General features: G+C 46.8%; 1 protein-coding gene across 1 annotated transcript in view; it reads left to right on the top strand.

Moving 5' to 3' along the window:
* The first annotated feature begins 368 nt into the window (after positions 1-368).
* The window catches only part of GCN1 (GCN1 activator of EIF2AK4), a 66,656-nt gene continuing 49,094 nt past the window's right edge, over positions 369-17,930 (top strand). Inside the window, exons 1-19 of the mRNA XM_035098566.3 lie at positions 369-480; positions 3,466-3,568; positions 3,803-3,866; positions 5,227-5,358; positions 5,759-5,867; positions 6,754-6,852; positions 7,098-7,232; positions 7,882-7,950; positions 8,824-8,932; positions 9,806-9,880; positions 10,465-10,593; positions 11,676-11,726; positions 12,304-12,402; positions 12,528-12,701; positions 12,799-12,951; positions 14,221-14,313; positions 15,694-15,769; positions 16,129-16,288; positions 17,040-17,229. Coding sequence (XP_034954457.1) covers positions 463-480; positions 3,466-3,568; positions 3,803-3,866; positions 5,227-5,358; positions 5,759-5,867; positions 6,754-6,852; positions 7,098-7,232; positions 7,882-7,950; positions 8,824-8,932; positions 9,806-9,880; positions 10,465-10,593; positions 11,676-11,726; positions 12,304-12,402; positions 12,528-12,701; positions 12,799-12,951; positions 14,221-14,313; positions 15,694-15,769; positions 16,129-16,288; positions 17,040-17,229 — 2,038 coding nt within the window. The 5' untranslated portion in view covers positions 369-462. The remainder of the gene's footprint in view (positions 481-3,465; positions 3,569-3,802; positions 3,867-5,226; positions 5,359-5,758; positions 5,868-6,753; positions 6,853-7,097; positions 7,233-7,881; positions 7,951-8,823; positions 8,933-9,805; positions 9,881-10,464; positions 10,594-11,675; positions 11,727-12,303; positions 12,403-12,527; positions 12,702-12,798; positions 12,952-14,220; positions 14,314-15,693; positions 15,770-16,128; positions 16,289-17,039; positions 17,230-17,930) is intronic.

Consider the following 17,930-nt stretch of genomic DNA (forward strand, 5'->3'; position numbering starts at 1 on the left):
GAAAGCCTTTGTAGATAGTAATCCTGAGGTTGCTTTTTCTCCTCCCTCCCATTCCCTTTTCCTTTTGTGCTGTCCCTCAGGCCCTGCCCTCCAGTGTAAAATCATCTTACTGATAAGCCACTTCGGAAACCTTGTTTTTATGCCTGGGGAGTGGCACAACTTTCCCCCTATTACTAATAAACAGTCGTCCACAGAAGCTTACACCATACTGAATTTTTCATCTTTAATGAGTTGTTGACAAAGACTGGGAATTAACGGGGGCTGCTTGTAGGCCGCACCCTCACTTTAGCTTAGCCACCACAGAAGGCGAGGTAAAAGGAGGAGGAGCCTCACTTAAGCTACGTCAGCCTGCCTCGCTCCTCCCCTTCTAACAGCTCAGCAGGAAACTTCGTGACGCTATCAGTCTGCGCCCAACGCTCCGAGGAAGTGACGGAGAAGTATTTCCGGGTTGGAGCCGGCGCTATGGCGGCTGACACGCAGGTGGGTGCTGCTTGAGGCGAGGCGAGGGGCGGTACGAGGAGGCGAGAGGAATGGAAGCGAGCCACGGGGAGGCGAGGGCGGAAAGCAGCGGCTCTCCCCTCTCTGGCCGCGGGGCCGCGTCCTCCCTCTCTCCGCCCAGCTGCGGAGCCCCAGGGGCAGGGTTGGAGGAGGGGGAGGGGGAGGTCAAGAGTTGGAGTCCAGCTTTTCTGTTGGCTGTCAGAGGGGGGAGAAACAGGTGCCAAGGACGATAGGAAGCGGCCTTACACCACGCCAGACGCCACCGAGCAAGAGCCCTTCTGCTAAAAATAAAGCAAGATTCCAGTCCTCAGGGTTCTGGAGAAAGTCCTCGTTTTAATAGGAGCCTGCCTCATGCTTAACCAGACTGTTGGTCACTCTAGCTCAGTGTTGTTAGCTCAGCAGCGCTCCGGGTTTTCAGACAGTTACTCTCTTCCTGCCAGAAATTGAACCTGATACCCTTTGCATGCAAACTAGGTTCTCTGTTGTTGAGCAAGTACTGCTCCCCAGGAACATAGGAAGCTGCATTATACTAATGGCTCTTCCAAACTTCTTTTTGTGCCTTGCATCTAGGCACAGATCTGGGATTTCCAGGTCCGTTTCGTAGCAGGTTTTCCCCACTGTTTTCCCTGGGGAAAACCTGCATTTCACCACTGAATTGAAACAAATAGCAATTGGGTTTCCCCGTGCATTGCTGTTTGCTCTGATTCAGTGATAAAACACTGTTTTTCCTCAGTGAAAGTGGCATGGCAGTGAAACCAACCAACCAACCAAAAATGCACTACTGCTTGGACCTGGACCTGGAAATCCCAGACCTGTGCCTAGAAAGCACGGCACAAAAAGGAGTGTGGTTGAACCCTCAGACCATTGGTCCATACACTCAATATTGTCTGCGCAGAATGGGTTTCAGACAGAAGACATTCCCAGACATACTTAGGGATGCCAGGGATTTTACCACCCCTGGATCTGTTTCTTACCTGCCTTTCACCATAAGATCCCAGGGTTACAGTAATTTTAAAATGTAGTGCTGAAAATAGTTAAAAACAAATTGAGTTTGGGAGCTGCTGCATGCAAAAAAATGCTGTGTAACTGAGCTGCAGTTTTGAGTTCTCATGGTTCTGAATTAAAGACGGTTTAAAATAGAAGCATAGGAAGCTGCCTTACAATGAATCAAATCATTGGTCTATCTAGCACAGCTTTGTCTGTCTGCAATGATTGGCAATAGCTCTCCTGGGTTTTAGACAGGGAGTCTTAACACGCCCTACCTAGAGATGCTGGAAATTTAACCTGGATCCTTCTGCATATAAAAGTATATGCGTCACCACTGAGCCACATCCTTTACCACTAGTTCACTATTTTCAGGCTAGCAGCAGTTTTCCACTTGCCAGTCTCTTATTTGACAGTGGGCATAGCTTAGTGGCACAGCACTTGCTTTCCATGCAGAAGATACCAAGTTCAGTCCTCTCTGTTAGCCTGGGAAATACTTCCATTGGAGGTTCTGAATAGCCTCTGCAGGGTAGCCACCATGTTGCCCGTGAGGTGGTGTTGTAGTACTCCCAACTCCCATAGTTCCTGAGCATTGATCATACTGGCTGGGGCTGATGAGAGTTGGAGTCCAACAGCATCTGGAGGGCACCATGTTGACTACCCTCAACACCAGAGTTAGATTAATCGAAGATCTTACTCTGTTTGGGCCAGCTTCCTATGTGATGATAATGTGGCAAACCTGTTGGGTACCTTTGTGTTTTCTGCTAAGCGTAGTTCCTCTTGGAGTGAATGAAATTTGAGAAAACATTAAAACTTTTCTAATGTAACCACTGCAATACACTGCATTGCGACTTTCTCGCTGGGTTGCTAGGGAAACCAGAGCTACAGGTAAAGCTACAGGAGAATTGAAGCGGATGGAAATGGGAACATTTAGTGGACACACTCTGCCAGAATTAGGCTGGATTCAAATACCTCCTCTTCTCTACCAAATAGGTGGCTTTGAGCAAGCTGCTAGGAGTCAGCCTGGTCAAGCTCATAGAGCTGTTAAGGATAAAATGAGATAAAACACAGGAAAGAGCTTTATACCATGACAGGCTATTGGTCTACTCAGCTCGGTATTGTCTTCACTAGCTGGCAGTGGCTCTCTCCAGAATTTCAGACAGAAGTCCTTCCCAGCACTGCCTGGAAATGCCTGTGATTGAACCTGCGACCTTCTGCATGCAAAACAGATGCTTTGCCACTGATTTCTGGCCCTTCCCTCAACACACATGAGCATAGGAAGATGCCTTATATTGAGTCAGACTACTGAGCCATCTAGCTAAGTATAATGTCTATGCTGAGGGTTTCATATAGCAGTCTTTTCCATCTGGGGATGCCAGTTATTGAACCTGCGACCTTCTGCATACAATGCACATGCTCTGCTTTCTGACCTACAGCCACCCCCTCATCCATCTCTGCCTTGGCTTGTTTTCCTGGCCAAGGGTGTTATCTAAGGAGGAGTACCTATCCAAGGGTCTTTTTCATTTATTTTATTAAATTCTACTCTCTTTTTCCTGATTGGTTCCCACTAGTTGCTGGCTCACTAGGAGGCAGACCCAGGACCTGTCTGTCGTTCCTTTCTCAAAATTTGATACTGTGTTAGGACCTTTCCCTTTCCCTTGATTCTATTTTGAGTCTTTCTCCCTTGTTTTCTTTGCCTGCTGTGTGTGTATGTGTGTACTACAAAGAAATAATGAGTAGTAAAGAATCCAGTCAAAAACACTTTCAGGTGAAACTGGCAACTTGATCCAATGCATGTTAAGCTTGCAAGCTGATGCACACCTACCTGAGAGTAAGTCCCAATGAACATTTCTCAAGAGGAAAATCACATAAGATCAAGGTCTTAGTTCAACCAAGGAGCACTAATGCAGATGTACTTTGGACTAAACTGGAGAGGACTAAACTGGAAACCCTTCTCTCCTTCCACCCTGATTGGCTGTTTAGGTTTCTGAAGCACTGAAGAGATTTGCAGTGAAAGTGACCACATCCAGTGTGAAGGAACGAAGAGACATCCTCAATGAACTTGCAAGATGCATCACTGGGAAAGGTATTCACATCCTGCCACAGAAAGGCTCAGTCCCTAGAAATCTCTGGGCCAAATCTGGTCTCATCTGGCCCCTTCATTGCAAACTCAGAGGCAAAAAAGTTTGTCGTTTCATATCCATCTCTTGCTAAAGAACATGAAACGAAGTCCTGCAATCTGAAGATTCTCAGGGCAGCACACATTTTATAAAATGCACACATCAATACAACGATCATTAAACCCTCTACCTTGTTTCAGATCTTCCAGAAGGTGCCGTGAAGGGCCTCTGCAAGCTGTTCTGCCTCACCCTGCATCGATACAGGTAAGAGCGTGAGGTTGGAGTGTCAGAAGATATTCAGAAAAGACTAACCAAAATAAGGGCTTGTAACAGCTGTCCCGTGAGGAAAAGTTAATGTTTGGGGACATGAGGGAGGTGTTCTCCCTCCCTCCCTCTGTGATAGCTGTTTATTGGCGTTTCTGTTTGATTCATGTACATTAAAGTTGAGAAACTTTTTTTAATCCTGAGGGCCACATTCTCTTTGGGGCAGCCTTCCAGGGGGCTGCATGCCATAGGTGGTGTCGTGGACTGGCTGGGTGCAGGGAAGTGGTAGGAGGCATCAGATGGGAAGAATACTCAGAGCCCAAGGACTGGTGGTGGGACAACAATGAGTGGTCAGAGGGAGAAGACTGGGAAGAGAAGGTGTCGGAAGCTGAAGCGGTAACTGGATTTAGTGAGCAGAAAGAGGCTGTGGCAGAGAGCAGTCCAGAAGTGGAGGCTGGAGAGGAGGGGGCCAAGAGGCAGAGATCAGGCAGCCTGCTGAATAAACCCCTCCTGCTGCAACCAGCTCCCTTCCCCCTTGGTCACCCAGAACCAGAAGAGATATGAAGAGGGAGGAGCAAAGACAGACAAGGTGGCTAAGACTCAGGTTGCTTGGGAAGAACCCGAGGGAGGAGGAGTTTCAGGGAACTGTGGGAAGTGGGGGGACGGACCTCTCAACTGCCTCATTGAGGCAAGACCTACTGGGAAGAGTTGCTGTGCTCACTAGGCCTGAGCTGTTTTGTTTCTTTGAATAAAGAGTTAACTTCCCCGACACCTTGTGAGTTATTCCTGACCTGTTCCCTCCTCCTGCCTCGACAGGCAGGCAGAGCAACAAATGTGAATCTTCCATTTGTACAGTACACACACTTGCATGCACCCTGCTCCATCTTCCACCCAGGGAAGCAGGAGGCATTATCAGAATTCAAGGGCATATTCCAAAGCACAGGCAAAAACACCCAAGGAAAGCAAAACAGAGCTGGTTTGAGGGGTGTGGTCTGGGAAGGGTATGGGGCCTGGTAAAAGTCTCAAGGGCCAGATAGAGAGGCTAGTGGGGGTGCACATTTCATCCTTATGTTGGACGTTCTTCATCCCTGATGTAAACATTTGCCATGCTCAGTGAAATAAAGACTGCCTTATAACAATCCAGTAGTTGTCATTGTTTACCTATTATGTTACATGTCTTTCCATTTCAAAGAGACATCGATATTGAGGTCCGGTAATATGCAGATTTGTTTAAATTAACTTAACAGGTTAATCAGTTGAAACGTGGCTTGTTAATAATGTAGGCTGGTAGGAAGGTGCTTACAAACAAGGACAATCAGCTGATTATTTCTGAAACCCTCCAATTTCTTCCCCCGTCAAGAGATGCAGCCTCCCACAGAGCCCTCCAGGCAGCGCTTCAGCAGCTTGCAGAATGTCAGCCAGAAGCAACTGCCAAGAACCTTCTGCAGTCCCTGCAGTCTTCGGGGATCAGCAGCAAGTCTGGAGGACCCAGGTGAGAGTCGCAATTCAGTGCCACGGCATCTTCGGGAACCATTTCTTGAAAAGGTGGCTGTCTGCTTCCCAGGGCCTCTCCAGAACACCCTCTTTATTGTGCATTCGTGACGATTTGCATTTGTAACAGGGCTGGGGCACTTATATGTGATTCCTGCTTTCAATGCTGTTTGCTCCTGCAAAAGCTTTAGGGTAGGCATGCTTCTTCATTTCCGATCACCGCATGCCTTGTAGCTTCCTGCTGAAACCCTGTAACTTCTTATATCACAGATATTACAGGTTGGGAGTTTTTTTGGCTCTGCTTTTGTTGCACTCAGGAGAGCAGTAATATAACTGTTAACATCATTGACTGTTTTTCCTGGAGTTGAGGCCTCATTTCCTTCTCGCTCTTTCTGTGGCAGTAAAAGCAGTGGATCTGCGGCCTTGCAGGCCCTCTCCTGGACTTGCCTGCTCGTTCGCATCGTCTTCCCCACACATGAGAAGAGACAGGGAGAAACCTGGGAGAAACTAGTAAGAAACCTTGACCTCCACTTTTTGATTATGTATTGTATACGTGTATATTGCAGAGCAATTAAAATACAAAAATTGAAAGCAAAAATGAAAAAAAATACCCTCACCCTCTGCATGAGAAGTCTGCATCCAAATCAGACCTCCATTCAAGTCCACATCATATATCCAGATTACATATGTCCACAAAGAATGACAGAAAGTAAAACAACCAAAAATGCTTGTATGAAGTATTTTATACTCATTCTTCACTGTATACAGAGTGAAGCAAAATGGCGCAGGTGACACTGTTGTCTAAACCACTGAGCCTCTTAGGCTTGCCGATCAGAAGGTCGGCGGTTTGAATCCCTGCGGTGGAGTGAGCTCCCGTTGCTCTGTCCCAGCTCCTGCCAGCCTAGCAGTTTGAAAGCATGCCAGTGCAAGTAGATAAATAGGTACTGCTGCAGTGGGAAGGTAAACAGTGTTTCTGTGTGCTCTGATTTCCGTCACGGTGTCCCATTGCGCCAGAAGCAGTTTGGTCCTGCTGGTCACATGACCCGGAAAGCTGTCTGTGGACAAACATTGGCTCCCTCAGCCTGAAAGCCAGATGAGCGCCAGAACCCCATAGTTGCTTTTGACTGGACTTAACCATCCAGGGGTCTTTTACCTTTACAGAATGAAGCTATGCCAATCAACCCTAAAGGGGTCCTTTCGTTCTGCACTTTGTGCCATTCTAAGTTTATTGGCGTGTTTGTCAACAAATGCAAATTTCCATACTTTTTCATGCCAGTTCGTCAAAGAAACCCAGTCCATACATTTCCAGTGCATAGTTACATTGGAGTTCAGCAACATCTGGAGGACCAAAGGTTCCCCATCATTTATACTGGTTCATTCTCTCTTTTTTAAACAGGTGGAAGTTCAGTGTCTGCTGCTGTTGGAGGTTCTGGGTGGCTCTCGCAAGCCGGTGGTGGACGGGGCTGTGAAGAAACTGAACAGGCTGTGGAAAGAGGTGTTGTATACATCTTCTGAGAGCATGACACAGATCCTGATTATTTAGGTCATGGGTGGCCAGCATGGAACCCTCCCGATCATTGTTGGACTGCAACTCCCACCAGCCCCAGCTGGCATATCCAGTAGTTGGAGATTGTGGGAGGTGTAGTCCAACAACATACAGAGAACCCCGTGTTTGCTATCCCCGATTTGAGCTCCTTGAATTAGCTTCTTGGTTGTGCTGATTTGATGTCTTCTCCTCAGAACCCTGGGCTGGTGGATCAGTACCTCTCCGTTATTCTCAGCCTCGAAGCCAGCCAGGGCTACGCAGGCATGTTGGGCCTGCTGGTGCAATTCTGCACCACTCAGAAAGAACTTGACGTCATTAACCGATACAAGGCAAGTACCCCAGGGCATCCTTGGAGAAAGATGTGACTAGTTAGCAGGTTGCCAGCAGGGGCATGGGTTGAGCTTGCACCCAGGGTTAGAATCAGCCGGTGGTGGGACCTTAAATCAGGTTGTGGAGAAGTGGATCCAGTCAGTGGCTTGCATCCTTATCTCTCCAACCCACAGTGTCATCAGGCGACCTGTTTTTGCCCGTGCTGAGGACCAAGCAAATTGTTTGGACTTGCATAGCCCCTTTGACTCAGCAGCATCTTGTAGAATTCCCTTAGTAGGGCAGGTAGGCGTGGCTGGACCAAGTTGTGGGGCGAAGGCAGGGCACTGGTGAGCCTTATTCAGACGGACTCGAGGGGGAGGTGGGGGAGTCCTGGGGGATGCTACCTTTTAATATCTGGAAAAGTAATGCACCTCAAGTTCAGATTCCTGTCTATTGTACATCAAGTACCAGAAATTCTTGCACACTTCTTTTTGGGGAAATAAGGATGGTGTTTACAACTGTGCCTATGAAGTGGGAGGGCTCAAGCAGCAGTGGGGTCCTAAGCCTCTACTTTGTAGCCTTGGTGAACTGCTGCAGCAAACCTTTTCTGTCTGTCCAGTGTCATGGTACATTGCTGAACGATTATAATAGGTGTTCCGTCTTCTTTAGAGCGCCCTCCTTGATTTCTACATGAAGAACATCCTGATGAGCAAGACAAGACCTCAGAAGCACCTGCTGGTGAGAGAAACACCTAGCCTTGAGCATCTAAGGCTGCAGTCCTAACTCTACTCACCACGGGAGTAAGCCTCATTGAATTCAATAGGACTTACTTCTGTGAGTAGACATGGTTAGGATTGTGGCCCTAGTCAAAAATAGTTAGCTAGCTCACTGGGTTAAGTCTGCCACAGCAAACACAAAACAAGAGTACCTTGGCACTCTTTGCAGGCATGCAAATTTATTGTGGTGGAAGGTTTCGTGGCCTAGGGCCTGCTTTATCAGATGAATGAACTATACATACAGAGAAAAGGATTAGAAAGCCGTGAAGCAAAATGGCTATGAAATGTTTCCAGTGTTTCTGCGCTTTGCTCAGTCTAATAATAATAAAAAATAATATTTGTATGCCGCTCATCTGGCTGGGTTGCCCCAGCCATGCTGGGCAGCTCCCAACAGAGTATTAAAAACACGATAAAATATCAAACATTACAAACTTCCCTAAACAGGGTTGCCTGTATACAGGCATTAGAAACAATCCTTACTTAAAAACAACAGCACTTTGAATTTCTGTTAACTGCCGTGGGATTTTGTGAAGAGTCGGTAAGACGTCATATTCGTCATAACAGTCATGCTAGGTGCCATCATAGTCTTCCTGACTTGTAAGTTAAATACCCCTATTATTCCTGACTCGGAGTCAGCTTGCTGGATGGGAATTTGTGCTCTCCCTAGGTGACCAGGCAAGTAGCTATTTAACTGTTCTTAATTATTTAAGTGTAAATTGCCTTTGGACAGTGGTTTGGAAGGCGATGAATAAACTGTAACAACAGCGGCAATAGTAATATTTGCACTAAGGGTCCCGAGCCATGTATTGCATTAAAGCGGGTGGGTTTCTTGCAGGAGAACTGTGCCCCTCTGCTCCGCTATGTGTCACACACTGAATTCAAGGACCTCGTCTTGCCAGCTTTGCAGAAGTCCCTCCTGCGGAGCCCTGAGAATGCAATTGAAAGTGAGTGGCCAGTGGAAGCATGTGCGGTGGGGGGGTGGGGTACATTGCAAAGGAAGTTTGCACCAAGCTGATTTGTCAGCACCTGAGACCCACATAGTGGGGGTCAAGAATGAGCTCCAGCTGGGTGACAGAAGCAGCATTTTGTTCTTGATGTCCATGTGTGGGTGGATCTGTTTTAAGTTTATGCAATAGGCCTTTCATGATTTTGGCTTGAGGTACAGATTCTGTTCATCTGTGGGGGGCACATGTCACATGCCGATGTTGCATTGGAATTCTGTGTTTCATTAGATCACATAAACTCAAAATCTTCTGAAATGCCCTGTGCTTTTTAAAATTATTATTCACAGTATTAAAAAGCAACTTGCCATATAGGTTTTAGAAAAACATAGGCGCTTACAATTCTCTGCAAGTTTGTTTCTTTCGCACCCTGGTACAGGTTTCTTAGTTTTTAGGAAGCAACATCTCAAGTGTCAGCATCTTTGTAGTTCCCAGTTACTTTATTTTGGTTCTTGTGCATCGACCATGAGTGCTTGTTGTATTCCTGTCCCACTTGGAGGCTTCCTTTTGGGGACATCTGGGTGGCTGCCGGGTGAGAGAACAAGATGCTGGACTAGATGGGGCCATAGGCTTGATCAGGCATCCCCAAACTGCGGCCCTCCAGATGTTTTGGCCTACAACTCCCATGATCCCTAGCTAACAGGACCAGTGGTCGGGGAAGATGGGAGTTGTAGTCCAAAACATCTGGAGGGCCGAAGTCTGGGGATGCCTGGGCTTGATCCAGCAGGTCTTGCTGTTGTGAACTCTCAGAGATTGGTCCCCAGCAAACCTGTAAGCTAATTAATGTTAACACACTTCTCTCCTTCCTGTCTTCAGCTATCTCCTCTCTCTTGGCATCTGTGACCCTCGATCTCAGCCAGTATGCTCTGGACATCGTGAAAGGTCTAGCTGGTAAGTTCAATTGTCTGCGCTTACAGAGGCCAGCAGAAATTTCCCTCTATTGCTGCTGCTTTTACCAATGCCATCCTGTACTGTTTCAGGCATAGGCAAACTCGGCCCTCCAGTTGTTCTGAGACTACAATTCCCATCATCCCTGACCACTGGCCCTGTTAGCTAGGGATGATGGGAGTTGTAGTCCCAAAACATCTGGAGGGCCGAGTTTGCCTATGCCTGGTTTTGAGAGTGGAGCTTTGTTATAGTGAGAGCAATTGAGAATGGTTTGAAGCACTTAAAGCCTGGTGGTTGTTTGCCATTCCAAGCAGGTGCTTTTTGGGAGGAGAGGGTGCTAGTCTTCAAGGAGAAGAAAACAATTACTCTTGAGTAAGCGACCCAAACTTTTCATGATTGGCAGGGGCCAATTTTGAATAGGTGGAGAGAAAATTTAAAAGTTGGGGCATGTTTATTTTTCAGAGAGAGGAACTAGGCTGCAGTCATCATGTCCATCTCTCTTCTTCCCAACCCCACTTATTAGTAAAGATAATTGTAAGCTTCTATACAGCTCTGAAGATTTGAGCATTTGTGTTTTGATTTTCTAGGCCAGTTGAAATCCAACAGTTCTCAGCTGATGGATGAGGCTATTGTAGCATTGAAGAACTTGGCTCGGCAGTGCAGCGACCCATCAACAGTGGAGTCACTTGGGAGACACCTGTTTGCCATTTTGGGAGGTGAGTGGCTCTGATCATTCCCTTTTCTTGTGTCACTTGCACCTTGCCTGGGAGATAAGCAGTGTTAGTCCTACTCACAGTGGACCCATCAAAACTGACGGGCAAGTAAGTTCAAATCTATGAACTTTAGATTTGAATGGGGTTGCTCTGCGTATGACCGGCTAAATTCACACCATACCATTAAACTGCAGTGTTGTCACTTGAAACAGTCGTGGCTTCTCCCAAAGAATCCTGGTAGCTGTAGGCGCTGAGAGTTTCCAGGGGACCCCTGTTTCACTCCTAGAGCTGCAATTCCTGGAGTGGCTTAACAACCAGTCCTCCTTTCCCAAGGAACTCTGTGAATTGTGGCTCTTGGAGGGGAACAAACTACAGCTCCCAGAAACGAAGGCGTGAATATGGCCTTACCGTAGTTGGATATCACCCTTTGCCCTGTTTTGCAGTGCACCTAACCTCTGCTTGTGGGGTCTCAGTTGTGGGATTTGAGGAATGGCCAAGGTCAGGAGAGCTGGGAGCAGACTTAGTTGCATATTCCTGTTCTACATCTGGCTTCAGAAACCTCATGCCTTTTCATGGTTCCTGGAAAGTCTTCCAATGGGGCACTTTTGGTGGTCCCCCCCAACCCCCAAATTTCCTGGTTTTGACATAATCGGACGCTGATTATGCAGCAGCAGGTTTTTTTGTTTGTGCCCTAGTTTGCATGAAGAAGGGAGAGGCAAAAAATTTTCCTGTTGGTACCCAAGGCTCATTAATACAGTCATACCTCGGATTAAAAACGTGATCCGTGCAGGAGGCGCGTTCGCAACCCGCAGCACCATGTCTGCGCATGATGCGATTCGGCGTTTCTGCACATGACATCATTTTGTGCTTCTGCACATGCGCGAGCGCCGAAACGCAGAAGTAACCCATTCTGGTACTTCCGGGTTTGGCGCGGAGCGCAACCCGAAAACGCGTAACCGGCAGCGTTCACTGTATCTTGGCCTATTAAGCTGAGATGTGATTGTCCACAGCCAGAGCATTAAAATTTGGGTTTTATGTCTTTTCGAACTTTGAGTCTACGGCTAACCCACACTTCTTGTTGACAGGTGCCGAGGGAAAGCTAACAGTTGTGGCACAGAAAATCAGTGTCCTCTCAGGTAAGGGAAAACCTCTTGGATGGCCTTACAGTCGTAGTGGAGTGTTGGAAGATTCAGGGCAGATGGAGTACTTATTCACACAACGCATAAACTGTAGAATTCCTTCCCATGGGAGGCAGTGATGGCCACCATCCTGGATGGCTTTCGAAGAGGGTTGCACAAATTCATGGAGGAGAATAAGGCTACCAAAGGATATAAGCCATGATGACTATGTTCTGGTTACGTTGTCGGAGGCCGTGTTGTTGTTTAGTCGTTTAGTCGTGTCCGACTCTTTGTGACCCCACCCCATGGACCATAGCACGAAGAGTCGGACTGTCGGAGGCAGTAATGCTTCTGGATACCAGTTGCAGGTGATCAAAGGAGGGGAGAGTGTTCCTGTGCTCAGGTCCTGCTTGCAGGTTTCTCAAAGGCAGCCAGGTGGCCGCTGTGAAAACAGGCTGCTGGACAAGATGGGCCGTGGGTGTGATCCAGCAGACTTTTCAATGTTTTCCTGCAGATACAGAGTTTTTTTTCTTTCCTGTTTTCGAAATGCCAAAAGGAAACGTAGCTCTAACCTAGGGAGTTTTTCTGCTTTTAGGGATTGGCAGCTGTAGCCATCACGCAGTTTCTGGGCCTTCAAACCAAGTTGTAAGCGGAACTATAACTGAACTTTTCATCCCTTTCCTTCAGCAGGAAGGTAAGGTGTCTTATTTTGTGGCACTCTGTCGACTTCAGTGATTGGCACGTGATTGTGAAACACACACTGTTGATTGACAGGTTGCTTTCTTTGCCCCAGTGTCTTTTCGTTTTCTCTCTCCTCAGTCCATGAAGGCACTTTGGTGCACGCCATCTCTGTCCTCGCACTCTGGTGTCATCGGTTCACCACCGAAGTGCCCAAGAAGCTGGTCGAGTGGTTCAAGAAAGCCTTCAGCCTTAAAACCTCCACTTCCGCTGTAAGGCATGCATATCTCCAGTGCATGCTGGCATCCTTCAAAGGCAAGAAAGAGTTCCATTCCTGTGTCTTCTGTGCAATCCCCTCCAATAGCAGGTTTTTGGGGAAAGGCCTCCCTGACTTCTTTTTCTGCTTCCACAGGCAACGTACTTATGCAGGGAGTAGACATGCTGCCATTGCTGATGCAGACGGTTGAAAAAGCAGCAGCACAGAGCACTCAGGTTGCCCTGGTGACGGAAGGTGTGGCAGCAGCCTTGCTGATTTGTAGGCTCTCAGTAGCTGATGCACAAATAGGTAAGCTCCCACGAGGTTTAGAAACAAGTTTCCCTTTTTTGATGGGGTGAAGGAACGATAGGTACAGATGAACAATCTTAGTGCAACTGCATAATTCAGGTTCTCTCTCTTTATCCTCTCTCTTCTCCTTGCCCACCCCTGCGGTCTTCACAGTTGTAAGATCTGCTACAGAATTATTACTCAAGAGACAATTGTGGTGATTCACTTTCCTGCATTCTGCACGTCACGTCTGGATTTATATAGTTAGTTGTTGCATTTTCTCCCATCTTTTTCTCCAAGGAGCTCAAGGTGGCATACACAGTTCTCTCCCCTGCCATCATTTAATCCCCACAACAACCCTGTGAGGTTGGTAGGTTAGGCTGAGAGGCCATGGCTGTGGCCCAAGGTCACCCAGGGAACTTCATGGCTGAGTGGGGATTTGAACCCTGGCCTCCTAGGTCCTAGTCCAACACTCTAACCACTACACCAACATTGGCTCTCATTGGATTGCAATGGCCTCAGACCATTCTCCCTCCCACCACCCATTTCCCCCCTGCCTATGGAAGTGTAGCACTGCTGATCAGCCACCTGAGATTCCTGCCTCTCATGAATTGGTCCTCTCCAATTCTGTGGTTCCACGTGCCCTGGGCTGTAAGATTCATTGCAGTGTTTCATTCATTTTACTAGTTGTTTTGGGTGGTATCCAGCACAGCTATTTCATTTGCACAACGGAACTTCCCCCTCCTCTCCCATGGTTGGAGCAGATTTTGGGGGCACGCAGGGGAAGAGGAGAAGGAAAAGGGGAAATCCCATTATGCAAGCAGAACACTGTTTGTGCAGTGTTGGATACAACCCTTTGTTTTTTATCGATGTGTTTTTATTTTTGCTGAGGTCCAGCACCGAGGGCCTTCTGGCGGTTCCCTCGTTGCGAGAAGCCAAGTTGCAGGGAACTAGGCAGAGGGCCTTCTCGGTGGTGGCCCCTGCCCTGTGGAATGCCCTCCCAACAGATGTCAAAGAGGGAAACAACTACCAGACTTTTAGAAGACATCTGAAGGCTTTTAATGTGTTTAATGTGTTCAGGGAGGCTTTTAATGTGTTTAAAATTACTGTGTTTTATTTTTCTGTGTTTTATTTTTCTGTTGGAAGCCACCCAGAGTGGCTGGGGAAACCCAGCCAGATGGGCGGGGTATAAATAATAAATTATTATTATTATTATTATTATTATTATTATTATTATTATTATTATTATTCTCATCATCATCATCATCATCTCTTTCTTTTCCTCTCCAGAGAACAAACTGAGCAGCTTCTGGCCTCTTGTTCTGGATGAGAAAAAGCAGATTTTCACTTCCGAGAAGTTCCTGCAGTCTGCATCAGAGGAAGGTAAGCTGGATGCCTTTGCTTTAAGGGGTCATCCTCAGGTTTTGCAAAAGGGTTTCCTAAGATGGGCAGGCTTCTGTGTTTTCGGGCTTTGGGGCGCTGTATGTTCTCCTCTTCTGCTGCTTGTAGGCAAAACTGAGTGAGGCAGGTTAGACTTCCTTGTGGACAAAGAAGATGGGCTCCTAACTTTTGCATGTCTCCTTAGTACACTTCCACAATGGACTGTGTTGCCCATGTCTTTGCTGGTAAAGGCTTAATATGCACAGTTCTGCCTCTCTTGTTTCTTTGTTCCTTGGGATCAGATGTCTTTTTAGTTAATATCTTTAGCAAGAAAAACTCAACTGAAAACATGGGAATACTGATAACATCATAGTAAATTAAACACAGTGTAAGGACGCAATCTAGCAGTTCGAAAGCACCTCAAAGTGCAAGTAGATAAATAGCGGGTGTTTCCGTGCGCTGCTCTGGTTCGCCAGAAGTGGCTTAGTCATGCTGGCCACATGACCTGGAAGCTGTACACTGGCTCTCTTGGCCAATAAAGCAAGATGAACACCGCAACCCCATGGAAGGACCTAATGGTCAGGGGTCCCTTTACCTTTTTAAGGACACAGGTGGTGCTGTGGTCTAAACCACTGAGCCTTGGGCTTGCTGATCTAAAGGTCGGCGGTTCAAATCCCTGCGACGGGGTAAGCTTCAGTTGTTTGGTCCCAGCTTCTGTCAACCTAGCAGTTTGAAAGCACGCCAAAAAGTGCAAGTAGATTAATAGGTACCGTTCCGACAGGAAGGTAAACGGTGTTTCCGTGCGCTGCTCTGGTGTTGGTGTTCCGTTGTGCCAGAAGCGGCTTAGTCATGCTGGCCACACGACCCGGAAAAACTGTTTGCGGAGCGGACAAACACCGGCTCCCTCAGCTTGTAAAGCGAGATGAGCACTGCAACCCCAGAGTCATTTTGCAACTGGACTTAACTGTCAGGGGTCCCTTTACCTCTACCTTCAAGGTTGTACATTGTCATGAAACATATTATTCTGGAACATCACAAAAAAATCCTCAATCGCTTCATAAACTTATTGGATCCAAAAGATCCAGTTCTTTATGATGACGATAAAACTAAGCTGCTATAAAACAATACAGTACATGTAAATCAACCAAGTGCCTATTTTTTGATGTTTTTGTTTTTTAATTATTTGAATATCAGGCCTATAATATCTTAGGCAAGCCTTTTGTAGTTGTTAAGTTGCTTTTTTTTTTAAAGGAAAGCTGTGATTCTCTTGGCGAAATGACGTTACGCTTGTGGGATTGTGATATACATGCAGGGTTAGGTATGGTGAATGCAACAACAAGGCTGGCTTCCACACCTTTTTCTGTTTTTCCTCCCCTCATGCAGCAATGTGCACAGTTCTGCAGCTGACAGAACGCCTCCTCTTGGACCACGAGCATCGACTACCTGGTGCTAAAGTCCAGTACGTATAGCTTGATCTCCTTCTCTTGCTTATCAACAAACTCTTGAACCTTCCTCTGAGGCTGAGGGCACCCCCAGAAACTTGCACACAAAAGGCTGGTATGCTTTGGCTCATGATCACACTGTTGTTGGCCGCTTGCCTCCTCCCCATACCGAATCGGACCATTGGCCCATCTAGCTCAGTACTGTGTACCCTGACTGGCAGCAGCCTCTCCGGGTTTTCAGGTGGGACATTCCCAGCCCTAGATTGAACATGGGACCTTCTGCATGCAAAGCAGATGCTCTGCCCCTGACACATGGCTCTCCTCCCTCCTGTCTCTCTCTCCCCCCTTCCTCTCTACCTTGTTTTCTCGCTTTCAGGCAATATCACAAAGCCCTGGCTGCAGTCCTCCTCAGCCGATTGTGGTGTGTCCGAAGGCTTGCCCAGCAGACTGTGAGGAAGCTCCTGTCCTTGCCCAGAGGGTTCAAGTTGGCTTATGGGCTCTTAGAAGAGCTGAGAGTAGTGCTCAGTTCTCACAAGGTAAAGTCCTTACAACTTTTGGGACGAGGTCCAGCCTTTTAAAGTCCTCCATCCTGAGGTTCATGGAGGATAAGGCTAAATACCCACGATGGCTAGGTTCTGTCTCCACTGCTGGAAGGAGCGTACTTCTGAAGACCAGTCGCTGCGAACTGCAGGAGAGGGGGGTCTTTTTGTTGCAATCAGGTCTGGTTTGCAGGCTTCCCATAGACATCAGATTGACCACTCATTCAGCATATTTGCATAATTTATTTGCATAATTTAGACAGTAGAGGAGAAAAAACAAACCATCCATAAAACATTGATAATCCAGACATATTGAACACATAAAACATATAAACGATTCATTAGCCACCATTAAGTAAAATTAAGTAGTTTTAGGTTTGACTTTTAAACATCTCAGCTAAATAATCCTGAAACGATCTCAGTAATTTTGGGAGTATCATCCCTCAGCAGATAATTGGATTGCAAATTCTTTGCAAGCAGATCCTTTGGGCTTCAGAGGAGTTACCAGTTGATGGGAACTACAGGAGTGGGAGAGAGTTTCTGTTGCACTCAGGTCGGGTTGCAGGCTTCCCACAGACATCCATTCGGGCACTGTGAGAACAGGATGCTGGGCTGGATGGGCCTTTGGCTTTGATTCAGAAGTCAGACTCGGCTGTGCTTTACTCTACAAGACTTGGTTCAGCATTGCACTCTCTACCCTTCAGCACTTGCCTTACTATTGCATTGCTTTATATTCACGATTCGTCAGGTCCTGCCCACTGAGGCCTTGCTCACCGAGACAGGAGAGCTGTCGGAACAAGGAAAGACCTACATCCCTCCTCGTGTCCTCCAGGAGACGCTGTGCATGATCTCGTGTGTGTCGGGGCTGGAGGGTGATCCAGAGGAGAAGGAAAAGTTAGCTTTGGAAATGTTGCTAGTAAGCAATCACCCTTCTCTAGGTGAGTAGGAGAGGGGAAAGTTCACACTATGTTATTCTTTGAAGGAGAACTACTTGAAAATGGGTTAACAGATGGTATTTAACTACGAGTAGGCTTGCTAAGATGTATAATAATACTGAATCAGGTAAGTGCCGGAGACGCAAAGAGGTGGAGGGAACGTTTTTTCACACGTGGTGGACTTGTAAAAGCGTAAAAGAGTATTGGGAAGTAATCCATAATGAACTGAAAAAAAAGTTTAAGAGTTCTTTTCCAAAATAACCAAGTCCTTTTTATTGGGGATAATTCAAACTGAAATTCCCAAGTGTCAAAAAAGGCATGCTACTACTGCGGCCCATGTTTGGTTAGCCCAAAAATGGAAAACGAGCGAGGTCCCAACTAAAGAAGAATGACAACTTAAGCTGACAGAATATGTGCAGCTTGCAGACTTAACGTATAGAATCAGAGAACAAGAAGAACATACGTTTAGAGAAGATTGGAAAATGTTTATTGAATATATGGGGGGGGGAATTGTGTACACATGAAAACGTTGGCAGCATTAAGATAAATTCAACAGTGTAAATAAGTTTTGATGGATGCAATAACGGAGTACTGAGTGGTATAGTTTTTGTAAAAATATGCAGGGATATATGAGATGCAAATTGAGCCATGGAAAGAGGAGACGGGAAATCATTGATATTTTGAGGATGTTAAAATGAGTATTT

This window comes from Zootoca vivipara, chromosome 16 (assembly GCF_965207765.1).
Source record: "Zootoca vivipara chromosome 16, rZooViv2.hap1.1, whole genome shotgun sequence".
In the NCBI taxonomy this organism is placed as follows: Eukaryota; Metazoa; Chordata; class Lepidosauria; order Squamata; family Lacertidae; genus Zootoca; species Zootoca vivipara.